The 24,710-nt window shown below is 36.7% G+C and overlaps 3 protein-coding genes across 3 annotated transcripts; 2 read left to right on the top strand and 1 right to left on the bottom strand.

Annotated features, from left to right (window-relative positions):
- The first annotated feature begins 3,261 nt into the window (after nucleotides 1-3,261).
- On the top strand, nucleotides 3,262-9,381 carry LOC128860869 (uncharacterized). Its single transcript, XM_054098649.1, has 5 exons — nucleotides 3,262-3,611; nucleotides 3,832-4,627; nucleotides 8,050-8,638; nucleotides 8,707-8,978; nucleotides 9,053-9,381. Exons 1-5 carry the CDS (start codon nucleotides 3,368-3,370, stop codon nucleotides 9,291-9,293), a joined length of 2,142 nt encoding a protein of 713 aa, XP_053954624.1. The 5' UTR covers nucleotides 3,262-3,367; the 3' UTR covers nucleotides 9,294-9,381.
- A 3,473-nt stretch (nucleotides 9,382-12,854) lies between these two features.
- Nucleotides 12,855-13,761, top strand: LOC128860868 (uncharacterized). The gene is made up of 2 exons (XM_054098648.1): nucleotides 12,855-13,308; nucleotides 13,375-13,761. Exons 1-2 carry the CDS (start codon nucleotides 12,871-12,873, stop codon nucleotides 13,750-13,752), a joined length of 816 nt encoding a protein of 271 aa, XP_053954623.1. The 5' UTR covers nucleotides 12,855-12,870; the 3' UTR covers nucleotides 13,753-13,761.
- On the bottom strand, nucleotides 13,749-17,099 carry LOC128860867 (pre-mRNA-processing factor 6). Its single transcript, XM_054098647.1, has 5 exons — nucleotides 16,866-17,099; nucleotides 16,483-16,800; nucleotides 15,217-16,417; nucleotides 14,184-15,137; nucleotides 13,749-14,089 (listed from the first exon to the last, which is right to left on the bottom strand). The coding sequence occupies exons 1-5, from the start codon at nucleotides 16,961-16,963 to the stop codon at nucleotides 13,865-13,867; spliced, it is 2,796 nt and encodes a 931-aa protein (XP_053954622.1). The 5' UTR covers nucleotides 16,964-17,099; the 3' UTR covers nucleotides 13,749-13,864.
- Between the last annotated feature and the right edge of the window lie 7,611 nt (nucleotides 17,100-24,710).

Below are 24,710 nucleotides of genomic sequence, written 5' to 3'. Positions count from 1 at the left end.
TTACAAAATTACCGCGATGATTTCTCACCATTCTGTTTTCAATATATTCATTGATTTCCAACCGCAAATGATCCTTAAATGGCTTGTTTATTGCAATGTTAAATGTCTGGAGGTAACCAGTCATTCCTGCCGCAATCATTATTTCATCAATCTTATTCAATCATCCAATCAGCAAGAAAGTGTTTCATGTCTTTAGCGCGGTGAGTACTGGCTGAATCCCAAACTATCCTATTCTGACCCCTCAAAAGTGGTGGCAGCATAAGATCAGCCCACTTTTTTATAAATGCTTAGGTGCACTAGGCTTTTTCACTTTCAACGACTTAGTGCTTAAAAATGGCGATACTTTCTTGCCATCTAGACGAATCACCAAAATACAAGTAACATGTGCACTATCGTAACCGGTAGAAGGAACGTAAATTGGCGAAGAAGCCTTGTGGTGCACTGTTTTTTGAACTCCTTGGCCTAGGAATACCGCGATCTCATCCATAGCAATCATATTGGAGAGTTGGTTTTTTTTGAAAAATCGATGCCATCAACAAAAAACGTAGACGCAAGTGCACGCTTAACAACTTCATTGTCTTCCAGCTTAAACAATGTGGTTGATCTCCAACCAGTGTGTCGATGCTTTAAATTCTTCCGTGGATATATCAAATTCAATTGCTGTTTCAAGGGCAAATTTTTGAATATCAACCCTGCGCTCAACCAAAGCCATTGCTCTCCTTCCTGCAATCCATTCCTAGATGCAATCTTCCAACGCAGAAAATAGCGGCTGCCGACCTGATCCAACTCTGCGTTTATTCTCATTTCCTTGGTCCACCAATTAGTAATCGTAGTATGCATGCTATTTACGAACCATACGGAGATCCAGCATCTTCTCTTTACAGAATGCTAATGCAAAATTATTCACTTTATTTTAAAATTTAAAATTACTTATGAGTAAATAATCAGACTTACAAGACTGAAATGAATGAACGTTGTACATCTGCACTGTCGCTCAATGTAGACTGCTGCCTTATATTTTATTTTTAAGATAAATTCCAAGAATTATTTTGAAACGAACTGTAGAGCTAAACAATTAATTTCTCGCAATATTTTGTTTCAAACATTTCTCTGAAATACGAGTATTAGGAAAACTGAACATATTATTACTTATACGTAACATATCAAGAGCATTTTTTTAACGAATTCTGGGGGATGTCTTATTTTACAAAAAGTTACAAAAATCACGATAGTGCTTATTTTCAGAGGATGTCTTATTTTCGGAAAAATACGCTAAACGCAAATTCGCCGATTTCTCAATAACCATTATTTTTACTCTATGATTACCAGCAGTAGTTTTACAACCAAGGAACGTTATTTTCTCTTTACTGATCTTATGCCTCGGAGCCGAGGTTTCGTTTGAGCGCGCAAGAGCTTCCAAAATAAGCCAGAATTATCGGCATTGTATATCTGCTCTTCTGTCATACTTAATTCCATACTTGTTTTGTTAAATTTGTCCAAAAATTGGTTGATGGAGTCACTCTTATTTGATAATTTTTCTCCGCAAATTTTTAGGCATCGTATTTCTTGCCTCTACGCTTTTCCTGAATTTTGACATGTAATCACTTGGCCTTTTTATCCGAAAATAAATTAAACAACGCCTTTTCCAATTTTGGAAACTTAGAAATCTTAAGAGTTTCCCTTTTACATGGAACGGATTCAGATCGCGTAACAAACTTTTTTATGGACTCTTCATTTTTTTTTGGTACGACTTATTGAAAGCTTGTAGCTAATGCATTAATAGAAATTCCCGTATCTGATATTGTAAGCAGCGTAAATTTTCTCTTTGCGATTATGAGACCACTCCATCCAAAAGCTAACGCAAGGCTGTCATTTCGTCAGCAAATTAATTAGTCGGCACTTCCCCTAAATTCATTCATCTGACTCAATTCAAAAAATGTCATCACCAGAATGTCAGCGTCAGTACTTTCCGACTTGTATTCTCAAAAATACGACGTAAAAAAGCAAAAAAAAAAAGGCAAAATAAAAAATGTTTAAAGTATCGATGTAAAAATGTTCTAATGTCGCAAGTATTGAGTACGCAATGAAAAAAAAATTGTGTCGCAAATATCGACAGCTGTAATTTAGAGTTAAAACTATTAGTCCGGTAACATATAGCACCTAAGCTGTGTGTGTTTTTTTTTATTTGATGTCAGAACAGAACGGCCAGCAGAAGCGCTTAGAGTTCGATTACTACTCATACAATTTTTTTACAGATGGATCCAAAATGACGAAGGGAATAGGAGCTGCCCAAAAGTCCTCATGGTTCCTAATCACTGTCCCATATTTCAAGCTGAGATCTATGATATAATCAAAGGAGGAGCGTTGGAATTTACTCCCCTTTACTAATAGCTGTAATGGGTGCAACGCTATAGATCCAAAATGGACGAGCCCTGCGCAAGTAGATAAACCACAATTTACTGGGTAGTAGGGCTCAAGTGAATAGAGAGAAATGAGAGAGTGTTGATCTGCTTACTAAGACGGTTACCCGCTTTCCTAAAATGAGTACGTCGAACATTCGCGTAACAACTCTCAGTTTTAAAAACGGAATAGACGAGGAACTACCTCTAGAAGCACAGTCTACATATATGGGATACCAACATGAAAACAACCAACTTTATTCTATCACTCCCAAGGAAGGAATGTAAAATATTGATTGGAGTACTGACCGGACATTGACTCACTCCATATCATGCTGCTAAAATCACGCATTGGTCCAGAGTGACGCGTGTAACTTATACGAAGAGCAGAACTCGTTACAATTGCCTCGGATCGAACTATGGTTAACACGACTCCAGCAACACTGGAAACACTACGGACCCTTGTAGTCTATGTGAGATCTATTCAGATCAGCCAGATATAACTAACCTAATCTAAGGTGAGGCCCTTAAAATGTCCACACTTAATGAAAGGGCTATCACCCTAGTATATATACGTTTGATATTCAGTTTGTTTGCAATATTTCAGCCTAATACATAAATCAAAGCGCAATTGCGATTTTCCACCGTCAAATTACTGGCAATTTCCTATTACGCCCCACTCAATAACTCAGCACATGCATTTTTTCATATTTTGTAATTGGAATAATAATCACAAGAATGTGCCTCGCCGTACGCACACATCAGCGCATAGACTAACATACATACTAATATGAAATAGACATGAAAGCCGCTACCTGTAGCATAAATTCTATGGTAAAATGCTTCAAATACTCAGTCCGAGTGTTGTATCCGCCATGAATGGGGCTTAAAATGGGTCACTGATTTGTAGAGGAAGCAAATAAAAAGGGCTTACACAAGCAACAACTGTTTCAACTGGCAGCGCGAATATGCAGATGTTAAATTTCCATAGGCTTAGCATACTCTTAATTTACAACTACACTATTCTAGTCGCCGCTTTTAACGCTGCAACGGCAATCGAGTTGGTAAACGCGACACGCGCAGGCAATTTAACAGCGGAAGTAGGATCTGCAGCTGATGCTACTTCGACTTACGATGCGCGTATTTTCATGGAATACTTTCGCTGGCATGGAGTGCATAATATAATTTTGGTTGTCTGTCCGGAGGATGTTGGTAAGAATGTGCGCTGAAGAGGTGAGGGGAAATGTGGAAAGTGCGCTTGTAAAACACAGACAGGCGATCATAAACTTGTATTCTGTGCTGAACAAAAAAAAAAAACACTCACGCAAATATAAAAACAAACAGGAAAAAATGCATTGGCTGCGACATGGAAAAATTGCCAATATATCCAATGGAATAGACAAAACTTATTTCAATTCTCCTATCATTGCAGGTACTCGCGCCGAGCATCACAAATTGCAGTCAATTCTGCACGAATTTATTGCCAATGGTTTTTCCACGCGTATTTTCAATGGCCACGACTATGACGGTAGCGTGGACAGTCCAAACGATAAGCAAATTCAAATGAAGCCCCAACAACTCAACGCAACAACCACCTTCCCTGTGGATGCTTCAAAAGACCCAGCTGCCGTAACTTGTGCTACGTTTGGTCCGCCGCGCACTTTTCGCAGCGATAACGACACACGTCGCCCATTGCGTCTGCATCTGCCGCCATTCACCTATAAATCAGGCATCTTAATGTTGCAATTCGCCAGTGCCTGTGCGCTCAATGTGCTGCGTTGGTCTGCTGCCTCCGAGCACAACTACTTCACCACAAATCGCTTTTGGTTACTTCTCACCGATGAGCCGACAAATATTTCACTGCTGGACGATAAGGATATTTTTCTGCCACCTGATGGCGAAGTACGTATCATAGTGCGACAGCCAAAGGCACACTTCTATACGATGGTGGATGTGTATAAAGTGTCCGCAGAGAAGCCATTGCGACGAACTTCGATGGGTGTGCCACAAATGCAGGGCGTAAATGATTTGCTGCAGGCGTTGCGAAAGTTCGGTTCAGCCATTTCATATCGTCAAAACTTGGAGGGTATTACCTTTAAAACGGGGCTTGTCATCGCCTTTCCCGATTTGTTTACAAACATCGAAGACCTGTCACTGCGACATATCGACACAATTTCCAAAGTCAATAATCGACTCACAATTGAACTGGCCAACAAACTAAATATGCAGTAAGTTTGTAAATATTCACGTTGTTTGGATAAAGTGAAAAGTGCATGAGACAAAAAATATTTAATTGGATATTTGAAAAGACAAGCCAAAAATCGAATGTTTGTACCATATTTCATATATGCATTCCGCTATCACGGCTACGTATCCGATAGGGATGGTGCGTGACTACCATTCGGGAGTGCGTAGGTTCGAATATCTGTGCATGAAACTCCAAAATGATAGACAGTCTTTTCTAATAGCGGTCGCTATTCGACAAGCAATGACAAACCTCCGAGCGAATTTCTGCCATGAAAAAGCTCCTCATAAAAAATATCTGCCGTTCGGAGTCGGCTTAAAACGGTAGGGCCCTCCATTAGTGGAACAACATCAAGACGATCGCCACATTTCCCACAATTTTCAAGATGTTTTGAAGATTTTATTTGTGGCCGTTTAAGCGATTTTGAAAACCCCTTCAGTCGTTTCTTCCTAGTACTAATCGGCGTCTGTTGAACATATCAAGTGCAACTACGACCTTCTTTACCAGATCTCTCCAATGCAAATGAGGTCTTCATATTCCTAAATCTTTATTCTTCTCATCCGAGGCTTCTACACACGGAGCCATTCTCCATCCGAAATCTTTATTATGTTACTGAAATTTTGCGTTTCTGAAATATGCTGTTAAATTGAAGATTAGCGTCGTTTTAGTCGGATTTAACCCATCCTGAATATCTACCCAAACATCTTTCTGAGCGTTTTGCTATGCTTAGGTATGTCGGTTAGTGCGCTAATGCGCATGCGTCTATTGTCTATTATCCATGTGCACTGTTTAATAGACTGCGTTTAAATTGTGGTCACAGAAACTAATTGTAGTACGCAGGAAAGATTTCCCCAGCCCTATTCTTGCATATCCATAAATCATCTATGCAGACACGGTAAAATACTCAAAACGTGGATTCCAGCTATATAAATATGAATATTTCGTACAGAAAGTGCTTAATATCTCTAGACATCACACAAGACTCATATAAATATCTTCATTGACAAGGCCGTACGAACCTCTGCGGTCAATTCGCTTTATTTACGAAAGCGACGAACTTTGCTCTAACAAATGTGTCACTATCTACTACGTCTTGTTGCACAAAGAAACAGTAGTCCTTAAGCGAGCCAATGTGCGGCAAAAATTAATGCTAGTTGCCACTGATCCATGTGTAGCAGCATCAACTATTTAACAGCTAAGTCAGATATAGCAAAGATATGGGCGGCACATCCCTTGTAGAAAGCATTAACATCCTTCAAAACCGTCTTAATCATGATTCACTAATACTTCTAATATCTGCAAGGTTGATGTTAGACAGAGACGCTTATTTTCGCTCCATTTTTCCGCTAAGCAGTTACCTGTTATATCGATAAGGGCAGCCTCTGTGGTATACATATTTAGCGACTAGTTTAATCAGAGTTAATCTGCAAGGACATGTATTTATATAAATAGAACTCAAATGCATATAGTTGAAATCTTGAAAGACTTTCATTTAAATTTCTCAATTTAGACAAGGTATAACACTTTTACACATTTTATTAATTTTTTCGTTAAAAGTTTTCTATAGAGTCTAAAGCTAATCCTCCGAGCCAGAGCATTTAATCTATTCAAATATAGGCTAGGACTTCTTGCAATGCCCCCTCACTTGTTTTGAGGAAAATATTACGAATTTTCCAATGAAATTCACAGGAGATGTTGATTTCGTGCTTATTTTGCTAAAACTAGCACCAACACTATTCAGTTAATAACAGTTTTTAAGTTATTTGTTAATAAAATTTGACTTTTACCTTCACCTAATTTTGATACAATAAGTGCACTTACCACATTTATTTTAATAATTATTCAGACTACATTAACATACACACACGTTTCTAACAGTTTTTATTTATATATACCGTAAATTAACAATTTAAATTGCATTTATAACTTGCAAACTGTTGACGCGCCAGCTAAATTAACAATAACTGAAAAGCATGGCTAAATGGAGTGCTGCCAGAAGCAGAAAAAAAAATAGATTGCGATTGAAAACGAAGCAACATAGGAACATAATTTCCACACACTCTTTTTAGTTAGAATAATGAGGGAATGGGGGTTTACAACCTCTAAGGTGTATATATTGAGGTCATATAAATATATATAAATACAATATCGATAAGATTTTCGAAATATAGTACAGTTCAGCTTCACATAAAACTCCTGTGTACAGCGGAGACGGTGTTAGACTATTAAGGGTTATTTTTTTGAAGAAAAAAGTTTTATGCAAAATTTTTTAATTATTCTTTTTTATATATAGATATTTAATATATAAAAAAGAATATATATCATATATTCATAATATAGTGAAAATTTGGAATAAAAAATCGCGTCTATATGAATAGACGTAGGTATATAATATAGAAATAAACTGGAAAATTTTGTATTTTTATTCATTTATTATTATATCTTCTAAAATTGTTTATTTATAAGATGTCTGGCAACCAAAATAGGAGAATTCTTTCAATATTACAAATTTTGAAATCAAATATAGAATACCCCCTCTAGTCAGTTAGCCTGTTAGCAGAAATACTTATTCTTAAGTAATTATTGTCGATGTCTATTCTGGCCCTTAGCCGTTCAAGCTTATTTTTCCTTAGGTTCATGCTTGGACCGAATCGGATCATAAAAATGACTTTTTTGAACATTCCAATCACAGCGGCACCGATATGCTTATTTTGAATATGAAGCCAATCCATTTGCTGCAAAAATATTTATTCTTATATCGATGTATAAATATAATTTTTCGTCTCGACCACACCGGCTCTCATCGGATCTATTTTTTTTTTTCGAAACTATTAAGAGAGCAAGTGCGGTCCATTCCATTTCTGAATAGGTTCTTATTAGCTCCAATTGGTTTTTCTGTGTGTTAAAATTGCCTAGCCAAGGTTTGCTAGAGGAACAGGCAGGATCGCAACTTCTGAGTATAAACCAAATCGGACCATACGTGTGATTTCTTCAAATATCTCATCCCAACCGCCATTTAGCGGAATCACACATACTTGTAAACCTCTCCAGACATGCTCACAATAAATTACCAAGACTTCATCGCAATCCAATGATCAGCGTAAGAGTCTATGAACTACGAGCAAACAAACGTTGGCATTTATATATAACAAAATATTTTGAAACGAAATATTGTCTTTTTCTTTACAAATTATTTATTTTTATAATAATTTTTGATTCATTGTAATTTTAATAATTTCAGTTATGGTAAAAATTCCGGTTAACCTACTGTTAAATAACTAAGCCCTTTCTTCTCAAATGCATAGCTTTTAAAATCATATATTAAATTTCTCAAATAATTTACCATATACAGGTCAAATTTCCTTCCATTTATGTCACAGTTTCACTTTTTTTAATTTCATTTAGCTTCAATACCCACCAGGCGGACAACTATGGCTGGCACCAACCGAATGGCTCCTTCGACGGACTAATGGGTCGCTTTCAACGCTACGAACTCGATTTTGCGCAAATGGCAATTTTCATGCGTTTGGATCGAATCGCTTTGGTGGACTTTGTGGCAGAAACTTTTCGCATCCGAGCAGGCATAATGTTTCGCCAGCCACCACTGTCCGCTGTGGCTAATATCTTTGCCATGCCTTTCGCTCGCGATGTCTGGATATCCATACTGTTGCTCATGATCTTCACCAGTGGCATATTCATTGTGGAACTGAAGTATTCACCGCATTCGCATGAGATCGATATACTCGATTGTGTGGTCTTCGTTTGGGGTGCCATGTGTCAACAGGGTTTCTACGCCAATATCTTAAATCGTTCAGCGCGTTTCATTGTTTTCACCACGTTCGTGTCGACACTTTTCTTGTACACTTCGTTTTCGGCAAATATTGTAGCTTTATTGCAAAGCCCATCGGAGGCAATACAAACATTGAGTGATTTGGCACAGTCGCCATTAGAGATTGGCGTGCAGGATACTGTCTATAATAAAATTTATTTTAATGTGAGTAAAAGCTGCAAGCAAAATCATGTACCTACATTTTTTTTTATTTGCTACCATGAAAATTTTAGGAGTCTACTGATCCTGTCACAAATCACTTGTACCACAAGAAAATCGCACCGAAGGGTGATAATATTTTTATGCGACCCACAGTGGGCATGGAAAAAATGCGCACGGGCCTCTTTGCCTACCAAGTGGAATTGCAAGCGGGCTATCAAATTATTAGCAACACATTTAGTGAACCCGAAAAATGCGGGTTGAAGGAGTTGGAGCCTTTTCAGCTGCCAATGATCGCCATACCGACTAGGAAGAATTTCCCATACAAGGAACTCTTTCGCAGACAGTTTGTAAAATAAAATTACACCTAGTTTTCAAAATTAATTTATTTCTCTGTTCCTTACTCTTATACATATATAGAATACGTTGGCAACGCGAAGTTGGTTTGATGAACCGTGAAGAGCTCAAATGGTTTCCGCAAAAGCCTAAATGTGAAAGCGGTGTTGGCGGTTTTGTTTCGATCGGTATCACAGAATGCCGCTACGCTTTGGGTATTTTCGGATTTGGTTTACTGCTCAGCGCGCTTAGCTTTATACTGGAAATTGCGGTAAGTTGCGCATGGGCTTTGGTAAAGAAAATATGCCGTAATAAAAAGCAATAAATATCGGAAATGACATAACATCGAACCGTCAATGAATACGTACAAGATTTTATAAATTAATTTAAAATTATAAATTATTGTTGGCGTCATTATTCATATTCTTAATAAAAACTTGATCAATTAAGTTTAAAGTTGTTCTGTTAGTTTTTCTCTCTCTTATTATAGAGTACCCCACGCGGTTTCAATGTCCACTGGATGTGAAACAATAAATGTTGAAAGCAGAGATTTCCTTATAACGTTCGGCCCTCGACAGGCAAAGGCAAATCTCCTCGTACATTTCTGCCATTACAAAACGATTCTCATAAAAAACTCAGTTTCTCAGTTTTAGAACTTTTATTACATTCACTTAGCCAGTTCAACAAACAACGAATACAAAGGCGACATCTACAGTCAGATTTTTTAAACCTTGCTCATTAGTGTTGCTTGCTTTCATTTTACCCGTTCACCTTTTTATTGTTGCAGCTGTATTGCTTGTTCCCTTATGCTGCATCTTTTGGCTTTTCCCGTTGGTTAAGAAGATTTACTTTTTAGAAGTTCCGAGTTCAAATTCCAACTCAGGCAATTTTTTCATTACATTTTTTTGTTAAAATTTGATTTTTATTTAATTTCGAACTGTATAAATTAAAAAAATGTAGAATCACGCAGTATCAGCGCGCATCAATTTTAAATTGTTTGCATGCATTTACATACATAAATATGATACTTTATTTTTCGTCTCATGCTTAAATTGGAGCACACTCGTTCGAGCCCTGAACCAGTAAATTTTTGTTTTTAATATTATTTCGTAATGACAGTTTTTTTACTTAATTTTATTTTTAGAAATACTTTCTTAATATTTTGTTAAGTAATTGTCTTCCCAAGCAATCAAACTAAAAAGTTATTTCTAGCTGAACGTGTGAACACATACGAGAAATAGAAATGCGACATTCGTATAAATATTTACTCATGTATGTGCGTGTACACGTACATACGTCGATAACACAAATATCGGCAATCCAAGTACTGCAGTAACAACAACACCATACGAGAAAGCCAAGTCAGCTACCACCAATCCACTTTATACTCTCGCTCACCGCATACAAAGCAGATAGCAGCACATAGCAGAACTACAAAAAGCATGAGAAAGTGATTCAGTTTTGTTAGGTGATGTTTTGACTGGAAGGTTGGCATCTTCTGTAATCACGCTTCTGTGAAGTCGAATTGTGGAATGACCTGAGGCCGGGAGTTCTGTGTTGTGGGCCAGTTCATGTTGACGGAACGTCCGCACTAAGCCTGCCATCAATATGGGTGCCATGGAGGAGTCCACGGCATTCAGGTTGGCTAAGGAGGGATGAAACGGGCCAGGGGTGAAAACCAGCAGCCAAGAGTTCCCGTGGTAGGCAGTAGTGGGATAGCGTATCGGAGTGAAATGCCACTACCAGCCCGGCCAATATGGTTAGACCGCAATTTTTTATTATTATTATTATTTCTTTTTTTTTTTTGTATTTTTGAATTTTTACTAAATTAAACTGACAATGAAAAATCTATTTCGTCATTATCTTCAAAATTGTATTTAAATTAGTATAATTTGATTTTTTGTAGGGATTTTTTTTAAATGCGGTAGAAGGCGGTGAGTGACAAAATTCATATAGCAAATGAGAGCTGGATTTGCAGCAAACAACATTTTATTGCAATATGTATAAACCGGGATACTTCATGGAGTAATAAGTGCTTTTCAACGTCCATTAGTTTAAGCAGAGCTAAGTAATATAAATTTTAAATCTCAAATTAAGTATTATAAAATAATTCAAACTATTTTAATCCATTCATTATTTAGCAATAATAATTATGGCATTTCGAAATAACCTCACTTTTGTGCAAGGGGGTGAAAAAGTAGAATTGAAGTGCGAGGGATATATTTTCAACAGAGTACTTGTTGGCAAAAAAATATTGTTTCTAGGAATCGATTTTCCGCTTTTCAACTGTTTTCTACTCTTTACAACTGTTTTCTAGTCTTTACAACTAGTTTTTATATTTAGTTACGTAAAAAAAAGAACAAATTATAAAACTATTTCATTATTTTTCTTTTAATATGTTTTATTGATAATTAAATCAAGTTATTTGCACCGTAAAACAATTTTTTTTTTTCAACGCTTTATTAATTCATGCACTAGTTCTCAAAATGGTTACTATTAAATTCTTTCAAACCTAGATAGCGACACCTAAAATTTATTTTAAGATATTGAAATTTTCGTGAAAATCCTTACTTCGTGCACAAAGGACAACTTAAAACAAATTGTAAAATTAAATTAGTGAAGTTACGCTGATTAACAGACAATCTCAAGATTAAAACGCAAACACAAAAGCGTTCACTTTTCACAATTTTTATTACAATCGAAGATGAACTAGAATATAGTAAATATTTAATAAGTTCAAAATGACCCTTTTGTAAAAATAGAGTAAATATCTCAGTTTGGGTCCAAATGGAACAAATGTAGCAACGGTGGATATACGTACATAATTTAAATCTGTTAAGTTGAGCACTCGGCTATAATAAACAGGTCGTCTCAGTCTCCTGGAGTACATTACAAGCGGATTACACTCTACTTATTTCCCTAGCAAAACGTGGGCCGCATCACAATTTGATGACAACGGTTCTAGGGATGAAGGTTGAAGAAAAATGTTTATATGGAAATAAATCGTAATATTTAACAAAAACAAACGGCATATCTGAAAAATTCGTACGGGAGAAAAACTCGGTTAAATTAAAAATACACATATCATCACAACACAAAAAAATAAAGCCGAAAAGTTAAAAAAAAAAATAGTTTATTGTATTAAAATTTGTCCGCAATAGGTTTTTTATGGCATTGCTCCTTTGTATAATATATTTTTGTATTGTTGCCTATCATAACTATGAACTTAATTAATGGAGTTTTCTTTTATCGCAATAATGTTTAATTTATTCCACCCAGCGCCGAAGCTGTAAAATCATCTTGTTCTTCTCTATATTTGTTGTACTCTGATCAGGCGAAAGTGCGGCATTTTCTACCCACTACAGAAGATGAAGGTGAGAGTTGTTCAGCTGATTTTGTTTTTATCTTTGTACACAATTTCGTCGAAGCAGTTACACAAAACTTTAATGTTAAATTCTTAAATATTATACTTAATATATAATACGTATTATTATTAAATATATAACACGTGTAACTGTTGAGTTCTTCGGGTTTTATTCTCAAATGAAATACGCAACATCTTCACAGGGTGTATGACAATATTTAATAATCTCGACATATAAAAAGCAGAAATTATTTTTGACAAAAGAAAATAATATAAAATATGGCAGAGACCAGCAGGGCTAAAAGTCTTGTTACATGTTGTATATCGCCAACCCTAATGTTCATTTAAGAGAGTTCATGAACTCTTATCCATATTAGTCACCCTGTCAGGCAATAAAAATGCAGCACTGGCTGCCAAACATAAAATAAATGGCAACATTACAAAAACTCATTTAGACGGTTACACGCGGAAGCAAATGTCATTTCCTTTAAACGATTTGAAATTAAAAGCAAATATAATGGATCCAATAGACGTAGAAATGAGTGCTATTCATGGCGAACATTCGCCAGAATTAGATATAAACGCATCAATCGATATTAATGGAAACACAGAAGAACTGGAAGGCGCTCTAATACGTTATATAACCACTTCTAGTCGGTTTCTTTTTGTTGAACGAGAAGAAACTTGGAATGATTTTCTATTAGCAAGCAGGGATAATAGTGAAAAGTTCGGCGAGTATACAACAGAGCAGCTATGTGATCGTTTCCAGCAAAAAGTGCTGCCGAATATTTACAACTACGAACTTACGCAGCAACAAAAACAGTTATTGGATCTGTTGAAATTACACCCCGAATATGAACGTACAGCTAATGGATATATTCGCATGTCCGTTGATCGTCGCATCGGATATGAACGCCGACCGAAAGAAGGCGAGAGTTTCTTGATGGTTAGCCGTACGCATCAGCTGCGCCAACTGGCAAGTTGAGGAATAAGTATAAATTCAAAGAAAGTAATTTTATAAATGCATACACTTTTCTCGCAGATAAATGAATCTACCCTAACAATCACTGAAATGGAAGCAAATAAGGAATTTGATCTAACTAAGCCAAGACTTTCACCAACCCACACCCTACTACTACGTGTACCATACGAGCGGCAAGGCACAGGCTATAATTACCAGTTTTCAAAACAAAACGCTGCTTTAATCTCAGCTGCGCTCTCTAACGATTTCGAACTGTTTGGTCGAATGTTAATAGAACCAAGAGAACTACATAGGCGCTTAAGAATTGCAAAGCGCGATTTCGAGCAATATGGTCGCATACCTGAGAATTGTTTAGATGCCGATAAATTACTTGCAAAAATCAGAAAACTGAAGACCCTTCGAGAAGCAATAGTGAATGTATTTTCTAGTCGTTTTTAAGTTATGATAATTTATTCCATTAATATTCTGATTACATTTTTTTTAACAGATATTAATTTTTAGCACTTATTTATGGAATAAGTTAAGATTTAAATTTTAAAGAGAATATAATTTATACGGGTATTGATAACTGTTTAACAACGCCATTTAAAACCTCCGGCGTCTTGAAGCACCAATTTTTTATGTGTTTGCTCACGCTACACCAGGCCTCGCCATGTTTCGGTTCTGCGGCTACACAACGTTCTAAAACTTCCTTCTGCTGCTCTTCGGTGCCGTGCAGCAGCTCAAACTTGTAAAAATTCGCCCAAGCATCACCAAGATCGGGATCAATTTTAACCTGTACGCAATTAAATAAAATATTTGAATTATAAGAAATTACATGCAAAAAATGCATAAATAATTTTTTTTGCTTTTATTTTGCATCTACTTACGGTACGATTAAACCAATCACGGCACTTTGTGAACTTATGTTCTGACCAAAACAATTTTGAGACAGCCAAAAGCACATGTGGGTCGTGTTCACATTTCTTGAGCGCATCAACTGATTTCGTTTTGCGCTGCGGTTTCGATTCCATGAAAATCGCCTCCGCCCACAATTCTCCAGAGTTGGGGCATTCCTGTAAAGCACGCGCCACCATTGTGCTAGCAATTTCACTCAGTCCGGCACGCAGTTCAACCCGTATCGCTGCCAACCATAACGCCGCAGTTCTGGGGTTCCGCAAACGTCCACGCTCTAATATTGAACGAGCTTTAGTTAGAGTGCCCTTGCGTTCTTCCAGTGTAGCTGATAACACCCAAAGTGGTATAGATGTTGGACACCTCTTAATGCCTTGATTGTAGGTTTCCGCAGCTTCATCTAAATGGTTTTGTTGTTCTTCAATCTGTCCTTTCATCATCCACAGTTTCGGGAAGTCGGGGAATACCTTGACAGCCTCATCAAGCAGACGTAAAGCATCTGCCAAATTGTCTAAAGCCCATTCCAACCGCGCAGATTTCATCATAACACGGGGTGTTGGCGCCGACGAACGCGCCTTTGCTAGTAGACGACGCGCACGTTCGTATTCAGAATTCTCGGACTCAAGCTTGACGGCGGCTAACCAAATATCCTCAGAATTGGGGTTGGCTTGAAAAGCTAATGACAGTATGCCACGAGCAGCCGGAACATCACCAGCGAGCCACTTGGATTTGGCGCCCATTAACCAAAGCACCTCCGATTTAGGGCAATGTGCAACAGCGCGCTGGAGTAAGGCCTCCAACGATTCACGTGTGCCATGGCTTTTCTCAAAGTAAGCAGCACGCAACCAAATACTCTTCTTTGAGGGAAATACTTGAAGCGCATGCGCATAGACAGCGCGGGCACACTCGAACGCATTCTCTTTAGCACACTGTCAAAAAGAAAAGAGATCGGTGTTACTTTCGTATCAATAAATTCGTCACCTATTTCTATAACTTAATGATACTTACAAATTCAGCGTCATCGATCCATGTTTGCTTGCGATCCTCCTCCTCAACTCCTATACCAATTACAGCTTTCACTATAGCTTGGCAGCAGTGCACGGCACCAGATTTTTCAGCCTCGATGGCTTCCTGGAACCAATGCTCCCGATTGATCTCCACGCCATTGGCCGAAAGTGAAGCCAATGAACGATCAATAATTTTATCTACCATGTGCTTATTACCATTTGCTTCTTCAAGTTTTGCGGCGGTTGTCCAAATTTGGCGGTCTGTAGGTATACTTTCACGCGCTTTATTCAAGACTTTGCGTGCATTCTCGTAAGTTTCTAAACGTGCCAGCGCTAGCCACAATTCGACGCTAGTATTGCAACACTCAACAGCGCGTGATAGTAGAATACGCGCATCATCGGGATTTTCCAATTCCACAGCGGCCTTCCAAAGGCGCACGGAGTTGGGAATGTGTTCTAGCGCCTTACGAAATACACGCCGCTTCGCCTTCGTCTCCGTTTCTAAATCGGCGGCCTTAATCCATATACGCACCGACGTTGGAATGTGACGTGCCGCTTGTGCGATCACGGCCTTAGCCGTGTCTGGCGGTTGCAAGCGTGCTGCCTCCAACCATAAGTCTTCCGATTGAGGATTTATCTCGCAGCCACGCATAATAAGATTTCGGGCCATTTGTACTTTGCCAGTGACTTCTTCCAAACGGGCTGAGGCAATCCAAGCTGGCGGATGGTTAGGATTAGTTTCTCGCACACTTTTCAATAGTAAGCGCGCTTTCTTAATATCATTAATATCGCCACCGTATGTGGGTATCATGCTTTGCAAGTCGGTGAGATAACCCTTCGGATCTACAACAGTTTGCCCCGTTACAGAGTCGGATACTTGTGAAAGCTTTACATTCATGAGCGTATTACGAGCCTGACCGATCTTCCGTAAATCTAAATCGCCAGTCGGTGTAAGCATACCAGGAGTGGCTACACCTGGTACGATTGAGGCCAGGCCAGACGAGGGATCGAGTGTGGAGGCAGCTTCTCCACCAAGATTGCGTGATAGCACACTATCAGGAAGCGGTGTGAATTTCTCTGCGCGTGGATTACGTTGCTTGCGATTGCGACTGTCACCTACTTCAGGTATAGTTGACCATTCTTCAGCGGTGACGTTGGCCAGCGAACGTTTAAGATCGGAAAACTGTTGTTGGATTTTTGGTCTGAAAAAGTAGTTCATTACTCATATTAATTAACGATAACTCATATTAGAAATATAACAACAAACCTTTCTTGACGATAGCGCTCCAAATCTTCACGCATTCGACGGTCTCTGTATTCCTTACGTTTCTCATCCATGCGTTTATCAATTGAATCATAAATTTGATCAGCTTCCTCGTCATCCTTATCGTATGGGTCTTTTGAGAAAAGCGAACCGCTATAACCGCTGAATTCATCGTAGTTTGAGTCATTCAAATCTTCATCTTCCTCCTCCTCTTCTTCTTTCTTCTTGCGCTTTGCAGCCGGCGGTGCATGACGGTCATCAGACACATCGTTGGCATCGCGTGCAGGACCAATATCGGAACGGGTAGTGAAACCAGTGGCACTAAAAATACATAGATTTTATTAATTTGTTTGTTTGCTCTCCGCAGTTTGTTAGATTTCTCTCACCCTCTACCAACACCCGCAACATAACCAAGCGGCGCAGGTACGCCAAGAAAATGTTTTTTGTTGCGATTTGCAATAACCGCCGCAGTTATATTCGCCATTTTAAGGATATTTTCTCTAATCTATATGAATAAAGTAACTAAATATTTAACAGTTAAAATTATTTTCCTACTATCGCAACGTTTTCTATAAACGTTTCTGTTTACTTCAAGAATTCTATTGATGATTCTGTGTATCGTAGAGGTGCAAAACTAGCTACGGTACAATCGATAATATCGATAGTTCTGGTATTCCAAACCTATCGATGGTTTTAAAACTCTTATAATACGTTCACATATGCATTAATCAACTATAAATGCACCAAATTAATCAACCCGTTCCAATATGGCAGACAACCTTCAAAATTGACAATCAGCTATCAATACTGCTTTGAGAGGTTTTTCTTCATAGAAATTATTTTGGTGGAATATTTCGGTGTATTTGGTTTCTGTAATTATTATTAACGATATGAAGAAAATTCAGGGAGGAAGAATATATAATTTAATTGCGCATTAGTTCGTTGCTAATAATAAACAGTTGGAGGAAATCCGTATGCGGCATTTACTGAGGTTGCAAAAAATTATGGCAGCAATGCGCATGGGATACTCTATATTACATTCTATAACAAGTAATAAGAGCACAAAGCGTTTATGGACACTCGCTTTTTTCTTTAAAATGAATCCCTAATTAATAATATTTAACAAAAATTTTATTAGAATTATGTTTACAGACCTGTTTTCTTTGCCGGCATCCATTTCATTTAGTTTTTATTTTTATGTTTCTCCTTACATTCGTAATAATAATTATCGATAACACAGAAAACACAGGGTTGTATGTCGAAAAGTATCGTTATTATCTAGGATTATTTTATAATCTCAGATTTTAGGAGAGAAATATTGTATGGGAAATCGCGCTTTTGAATTACGGATTTTGAGTTAAGCGCTAACAAGTAGATTATCTACTTATGTATATGTGAACGTATTATTACTTTGGTTACTGAATTACTACCTACTTACTTCCTAAGTTAATATGCAGTAATTAGCAATAAATCCATAAACTTAATCTGCCTGCTCATATGTGGCTTATTACCTGCAAAATTTACAGTCAGCTGTCAATATTGTTTTGAAAGGTTTTTCTTAGTGGAATATTTTGGAGTCTTTGGTTTTGTTTTTCAGAAGGCATTGTTTTTTTAATTGCGCAATCGCCTGCTACAGTTGGAGGAAATCCGCAAACGACGTCTACTGAGGTTGCAAAAAATTATGGCAACAGTCTGCATCCGAAATTCGATATTACATTGTATAATAAGCAATAACAGGCCAAAGCGTCTATGGACATAGGCTGTTTTCTATAAAATGAACGCATAATTATTAATATTAAAAAAAAAATTAGTAGAACTATGTCTGCTGCTTTGTCTGCTGCTCTATGTCTGCCTGTTTTGTTTGCCAGCGGGTTGTATTTAAAAAAGAATAGTTATAATCTAGGACTATTTTATAATCTCAGATTTCAGGAGGGAAATTTTATATGGGTATTCTCGCTTTTAATTACGGATTGGGAGTTAAGCACGAAAAAGTTGATAACCTACATATACATATGTGAACGTATTATTACTTTACATAGTCAATTCCATTACTATTTTACACTATTTCTTTAAAAGTTATAAATTTTTTCGGTGTGGATGGTCCAGCTTGAGCTGACTGTGCAGGTAGTATTGATTGGACAGATTGTGCGTAGGCGTGGTTTTAAAACAAATTGCAAAATGACTAACGGTAATTGTTTGTTTGTCCTTTCCAAGGGCAATTAATTTGAAATGTACATCTTTGGAAAATGTAAAATATATGCATGGCCTGCTTTCATAGAAAAAACAAAATAGCGAGCGGCCTATGACCACATTTTCTAATTTTAGAGACTTAACAAATTTATACTATTAAAAATTGTTGGTGATAAAGTTGAAAAATAGAATTGTCTATGGATCGATCTCAACCGATTTACAAAAATTGCATCGAAACTGAAAGTCCATTTCATTTGTTATTCACACCTGCATCGAGTTTCTAATGGCTTTAGAACAACTTACAACTTTACAACAAGTAGGCTAGGTTTTTATACTGCTTCTAATTAAGAACATTTTAGAGGGCTTCGCCAATTTACTTGTAAAATTCACATGCCTACTTTTTTGCAATTTTTAATTCCAGTGTTTTATAGTGTAAAGCTTTCTCATACGAAAACAGATTTTTACCCTGCACTTGGTGAATGTATTAGAAATTGTACAACAATATCAAGACGTGCGCCACGAATAAGAGGATGGGCTCGCACAAACACCTAAAAAGGGGGTAAGCGCTAATTATATATGTAATATATGTATTAGAACTTTGCAAGAGTTCGGGAATACCCCTATGGTTTTTGTTATAGAATATTTAAAACAAGAAATTATGAAAAAGATTTATAGTGGAAAACATTTGGAATATTATGAAACAAAAAACTAAATAACGAAATGGGTGTACATATTGTAGTTCAACATTGCCATGTAAAATTAAAAAAAAAATTAAATAATTTATATTGCTGTGCAAACTATGGCCATAATTTTTGCAAAAAATTGTATTGCAATTAAATTTATTTATTTGAGACTATGATTATAAGAATCTTACAGACAAAAGAGATTATATAATGTTTTCAAGGAGCCACATATATGTATATTACCATGCACTGAGCACTGCAGGGTGGTCGTGCAGCAGAGAAAAGAAGAAATTGCAGATCAAATCAAATAAAGTTTCGTTGCACCATTTTAATTCTATTTGAATGAGAGGCATTAAACAAAAGATACATACAGTGCACTCGCGATAACTCGAACTAATTAAAACAGGCGCTGTTCGATTTATCGAATTTGTTCGACTTATCAATTGAGTGTGCTATGTTAAAAAAACAGTCATCGATATCGATTTTTCGATCGATTGTTGAAAATGGAAGCCAGTAGAAAATTTCTGTAGTATAGTTTCGTTATACGAATTACATTTTGGTCCATTGGCTGGATCAATGGTGTCACATTCGGCGGCATAAACATAGTTAAAATTAAACCATCCTCGGACTTTAATTCGATTTCGTTGGGATGTGATGGGGCATTATCAATTAGAAGAAGAGCCTTCTCAGGTAGTCCCCATCTTTCAAATATTTTCTTACCTAAATATTAGAGTCATTTAACTTGGTTAAAAAAATTGTTTTAATGAATCTGGATTTTACCTGCGGCACGAACGAATTATGAAACCAGTCTTTGAAAATCGCCGAAGTCATCCAGGCTGATTTGGAATTTTTGTACTCCACAGTTAAAATTTTTGAAAACACAAGGATTTCTTGCTTTGTCAATAACGAGAAGTTTAAGCTTATGGTTGCCGGTAGCGTTAGTGCAAGCCATAAATTGCCTTATCTTTCTTTTTTATAAGACTTATGGTGGACTTGGCTACCCCATATTCCTTCGCTAGAGAAGTAACTCTACGTCCACGTTTAATTTTGTTAAGGACTTCATCCCTCTCTTTTAATGTTAAACACTTCAACCTTTTACGATCCATTACTCACGTGCACTGATATACTACAAATGACAAATTTAAAGCAATTTGGTCAATGCAAGATGTTGTTCCCAGAAAACTAACGGGATATTAACGCCGAAATATTCATATGGACAATACACTAGTATACATATAATTTATATACATATACTATTACATATGTATCTATGTACAAAATGTACATACATGTTTGAAAAGAATGTGTGTACAAATAAATTTGTTTTTTTGTTCGAGTTATAGCGCTTTTTCATTGTTCGAGTTACAAAGAAGTCAATAGGGGGAAAAATGTGTTCGACTTAGCGGCTATTCGAGTTACCGCGAGTGCACTGTATTCGAGCTTAGAATGAACTAGGCAGTTATATACAATTTCTTTAAAATTCCTCGCGTAGCGCCTCAGAAATGCTGAAATAGCAAGTTTTACTAATGTAAACCCAAAGCCAAAGGAGAAAATTATTTTATCATAATATATCTGTCATTGGCGAATTTTTGTAACTACGCTTAGCAGTAGTACAAATAGTTTTTCGAAAACAGCGATGGATAGTCTGACAATAGTCTGCGATAGCATCGATAGTCTTTGCAGAAATTGCGAGAACTATCGATGATCAAACCATGTCTAGTACACCGTGCGTTTACTTATCTTTTGCTGCCAGGTTGTCATTAACAGCTGTTAGCTCTAGATGGGTGACATCTAGCGGGAAAGTATATGGTAAGCGAGCAGCGCGACCTCTACGAATTGGCCGGTTACGAAACAAATAACAGGAAACGAGAGAATACATAGTTTACTGTTAAGTGTGTTTAGTACAATTGAGTTTTGAAAAGTTGGTGGTTTTGAACATCGAAAATATAGGCACCATATTGAGTTTTACTCTACACAAATAATAAAAACACAACACATCTCTCAGCTCAACATTTCTCCTTTTAAATTGCTAACTATTCCTGTGTTTTTGAAATGATAAGCGAATACATAAAATTTCTTATACAAGATTTTTTCAATCACATTAAAAAATGAATAAAATGGTATAACAAAAAAAATTGGGCACCGTGAATTGATGTTGAGCTGTACATGTGTGTAGCGGGAATAAAGATGCGCTACGTTTCGTTCTCACAGCAGTCGGTTCTACGCTTCGCGATCCGGATTTATGTATATCCGGCCAAGGACTATCACTCCAGCAGCATTTCCCGTGCGTGTATGCGATATGTTTGTGCTTGTTATTTACTTATGTGTATTTGTTTCTGGGATTGCGTACCTAAATTGGTGGAAACACGGTTGGTGTGGAGCAGAGCTCGTTGTATGCAACTCACAGCAGAAGAGAGGAAATGGGCGGATAATTTTAGACCTTTAGATACTATAACTTGAGTTACTATACAGCTTCTACAACTTCTTACTCAGGAGTTATTATTTTTATTAATATAATAATATTTTTATTATAGTATTTTTATTAATAACAATAAAGGATTACACGCGGACTTGTAGAAGGGAAAGCTGCCAAAGCGAGTGTTTTTCTTGTAGTTGCATGAGAACTATAGATATCGATAACTATGGTTTAACAGTTGAGAAAAGCAAACTGTGTTGACATTTCTGTGTAGGTTATATCTTTTTAAGTTGGCAAGTATTCGTGAATCGTTCAACGCCAAAATAACGTTTGCAGAAATTTACTTTGAAAAAAATAGATCTGTTCGCGAAGTTCTCAGAACACTTGCGGCATCGGGATTTATTTCTTTCGAAATGAGGAAGGAGCTGCAGTTACGGTAAATGGCGAGCGCTATTGCGCCATGCTGACTAAATTTTTGTTTCCAAAAATTAATCCGCTAAACATCGATGACATTGTGTGGTTCAAAATTTGTACTGATTGTGTCGACCACGTAACTCGTAGTCGCAGTTGCCTTATGCTGAATATCATATTCAAAAATATGCCAAAAATTAAATGTCATGAAATTATCTACACTAGGGACGGGCAGCCGAGTGGCACGCTCGCAGCAGAGCGTGCTAGCAAAGTGCTAGATGAGGGGGCGACAAACTTACATCAGAAGGGTAAGCAATAGGCGTGTACGTATATTAATCAGTTCTAAGCAACGCATATGTGTTTGTAAAAAAGAGAGTGAAGCTTTGCCAATAGCAAAGTTACCAGATAAGGGGACTTCATTCCATGTTAGGGGATTTTGAAGTGTTGGGATTTGCTAGATCGTTCATATTAAGTAATAAAATGCTTTTGGTTTTTTTTATTGGAAACGTTTCTTTGAATATTAACATCATCTTTGCAAATTTCTATTTTATTTACTTTTTTAATTTTTTAATCAAGAAGTTTGAACATTCGCATGTCAAAGTTTCATAGTCGCTAAACTATGCGGAGAAAAATTTGTACTGACAAATCGGAGTATATTTTTCTGAATGAAAAAATTGTCTTCGTTTACATATAAGTATGTATGTATATCGTATGTTTTTATGTTAGTGCATTTTTTTTTTCTGGTCACAACAGCGAACAGTAATCTCAACCAGCCATGTTTTATTAAACATTTTATGTTGTTGAAATGGGCAATTTAGTTACCTGACATTGGTGGGAAAACATGTTTCCATTAAAAAAACAGAGGATTTTTTCAAAAAGCATTAATGAAATTATCTTAGCAGAGTGGGTATTCTTGGTGAGTACTTGGTTGCTCTCCAATTCAAATCACGTGCATATGGCAATGCGCACAGTATGACAAAGTACACAAATATTATTAGAGAAATTTGTTTGCATCCGCTCATGGATTTCGCACCATCGGTGGCAACGCAAACCACTTTTCGCCATGATACACCCATGCGTTCAGTACATTCATTAACACATTGAAATAAATCTTCACCTTTAGTCGTCCCTTTCATTGGAATAATGTTCAGAAGTTCTTCACATATATTTAGGTGAGCATCAACTCCTCGGATAAAAATCGATAATTGGGCTATGTCGGATATATCTGTACTTTTGTCAATTGCCAATGAAATCGCTCTGAATGATTCTATACGCTCTTCTAACTGCGATTCTGTAATTTCCGCCATTTCATCTACTCGTCTGCTTATAGTTCTACGAGATAAGGGGACAAAATTCCTACTGCTTTTAATATACAAGACTTCACCAATTCGCCATCCGAAAATGCACGATTCTCACGAACAAGGTTTAACGCGATTTCATAAGTTGCACGCTATGCATCTACAACGTAATCTTCGCTTTCCTAAGAAATTAAAAAAATTTTTAATAATTTGAATTTTTCCGACCTCCTGTAATTTGGCAAATGGCTTACTGCTATCGAATCGGGCTCTTCGTTTAGACTTAAGGATTTGTATAAACTAACGCAATACTTCACACACCTCAACCAAAAAGTCATTGTAACCCAACACTCCACACGCGCAACGCTTTTGAGGAAATACCAGAGCAGCGATTGGCGTTCCCGTGGGAAACGCCTACTCAGCAAAGTACTGGTCACGTTGTAAGCACACGGGCTTAGCTTTTAGTCTTAGTATTAGAATTAAAATATTTTTAAATTCAGTTATAAAGAGATTATCAACCAATAAAGACCTGTCTCGTCCGTAACAACTTTTTTTATAAACCACCACGACCGAGTAGTTTAATTTATATACTTTTCTTTTCTTCTCCTACATATTCATCATATTCACTCCTTGCAGCTCATAATGTCTCTTTATGTTAAAAACCTTACACACCACACGTTTTTCACATACAAGGCATTGTGATTCTCCGTCTACATATTTGCATAAAAAAGTTACACTCCACTTCGGATTCAAATTTAACAATGTTCTTTTATTTGAGGTCATGCGGAACCAAATGTTTTATATTTAATATTTTATTTAACTTTGTTTATTTAAATTAAAAATTAAAACAGAGTAATATATTACACATTAGAAATAAATGTATGTTTTTGTCGGCAGTTGTACACTGTGAACTTTGTTTTGACGTTCGCCGTTTCAAATTTTTAAATAGAATTTTCAGCACTTTCACTGCATCCACACCATACAAATACACTTAATATTAATGGTTTTTTATGCGACAATAATATGTAACTTACGGTCTCAAAAAATATCGTCGAAAAATGAAGAAATCACGAAAAAACTGATTTTATTTATGAAATGTCAAAACTTATGAGTAAGAGTTGCCGCAGTTGTTAAATGTGGGAATCAATTTTGGGCATTTTTGATTTTATTATTCATGATTTATATACATAAGTATATACTCTTGGTTGTTTATTTTTATTTGCAGTTGTACATATC

Source organism: Anastrepha ludens, chromosome 4 (assembly GCF_028408465.1).
Source record: "Anastrepha ludens isolate Willacy chromosome 4, idAnaLude1.1, whole genome shotgun sequence".
Classification (NCBI taxonomy): domain Eukaryota; kingdom Metazoa; phylum Arthropoda; class Insecta; order Diptera; family Tephritidae; genus Anastrepha; species Anastrepha ludens.
The sequence above is the reverse complement of the archived record's forward strand: the minus strand, read 5'-3'. Positions and strand labels throughout refer to the sequence as shown.

Excerpts from the sequence above, each read along its gene's own strand:
- LOC128860867 (XM_054098647.1), bottom strand. The coding sequence starts at position 16,963 with ATGGCGAATATAACTGCGGCGGTTATTGCAAATCGCAACAAAAAACAT. Across the intron at positions 16,418-16,482 it reads GAGCGCTATCGTCAAGAAAG|ACCAAAAATCCAACAACAGT; the intron begins GTTTGTTGTTAT and ends CTACTTTTTCAG. Across the intron at positions 15,138-15,216 it reads GGATCGATGACGCTGAATTT|TGTGCTAAAGAGAATGCGTT; the intron begins GTAAGTATCATT and ends TCTTTTTGACAG.
- LOC128860869 (XM_054098649.1), top strand. The coding sequence starts at position 3,368 with ATGCAGATGTTAAATTTCCATAGGCTTAGCATACTCTTAATTTACAAC. Across the intron at positions 3,612-3,831 it reads TGTCTGTCCGGAGGATGTTG|GTACTCGCGCCGAGCATCAC; the intron begins GTAAGAATGTGC and ends CTATCATTGCAG. Across the intron at positions 8,639-8,706 it reads ATAATAAAATTTATTTTAAT|GAGTCTACTGATCCTGTCAC; the intron begins GTGAGTAAAAGC and ends TGAAAATTTTAG.
- LOC128860868 (XM_054098648.1), top strand. The coding sequence starts at position 12,871 with ATGAGTGCTATTCATGGCGAACATTCGCCAGAATTAGATATAAACGCA. Across the intron at positions 13,309-13,374 it reads CGCATCAGCTGCGCCAACTG|ATAAATGAATCTACCCTAAC; the intron begins GCAAGTTGAGGA and ends CTTTTCTCGCAG.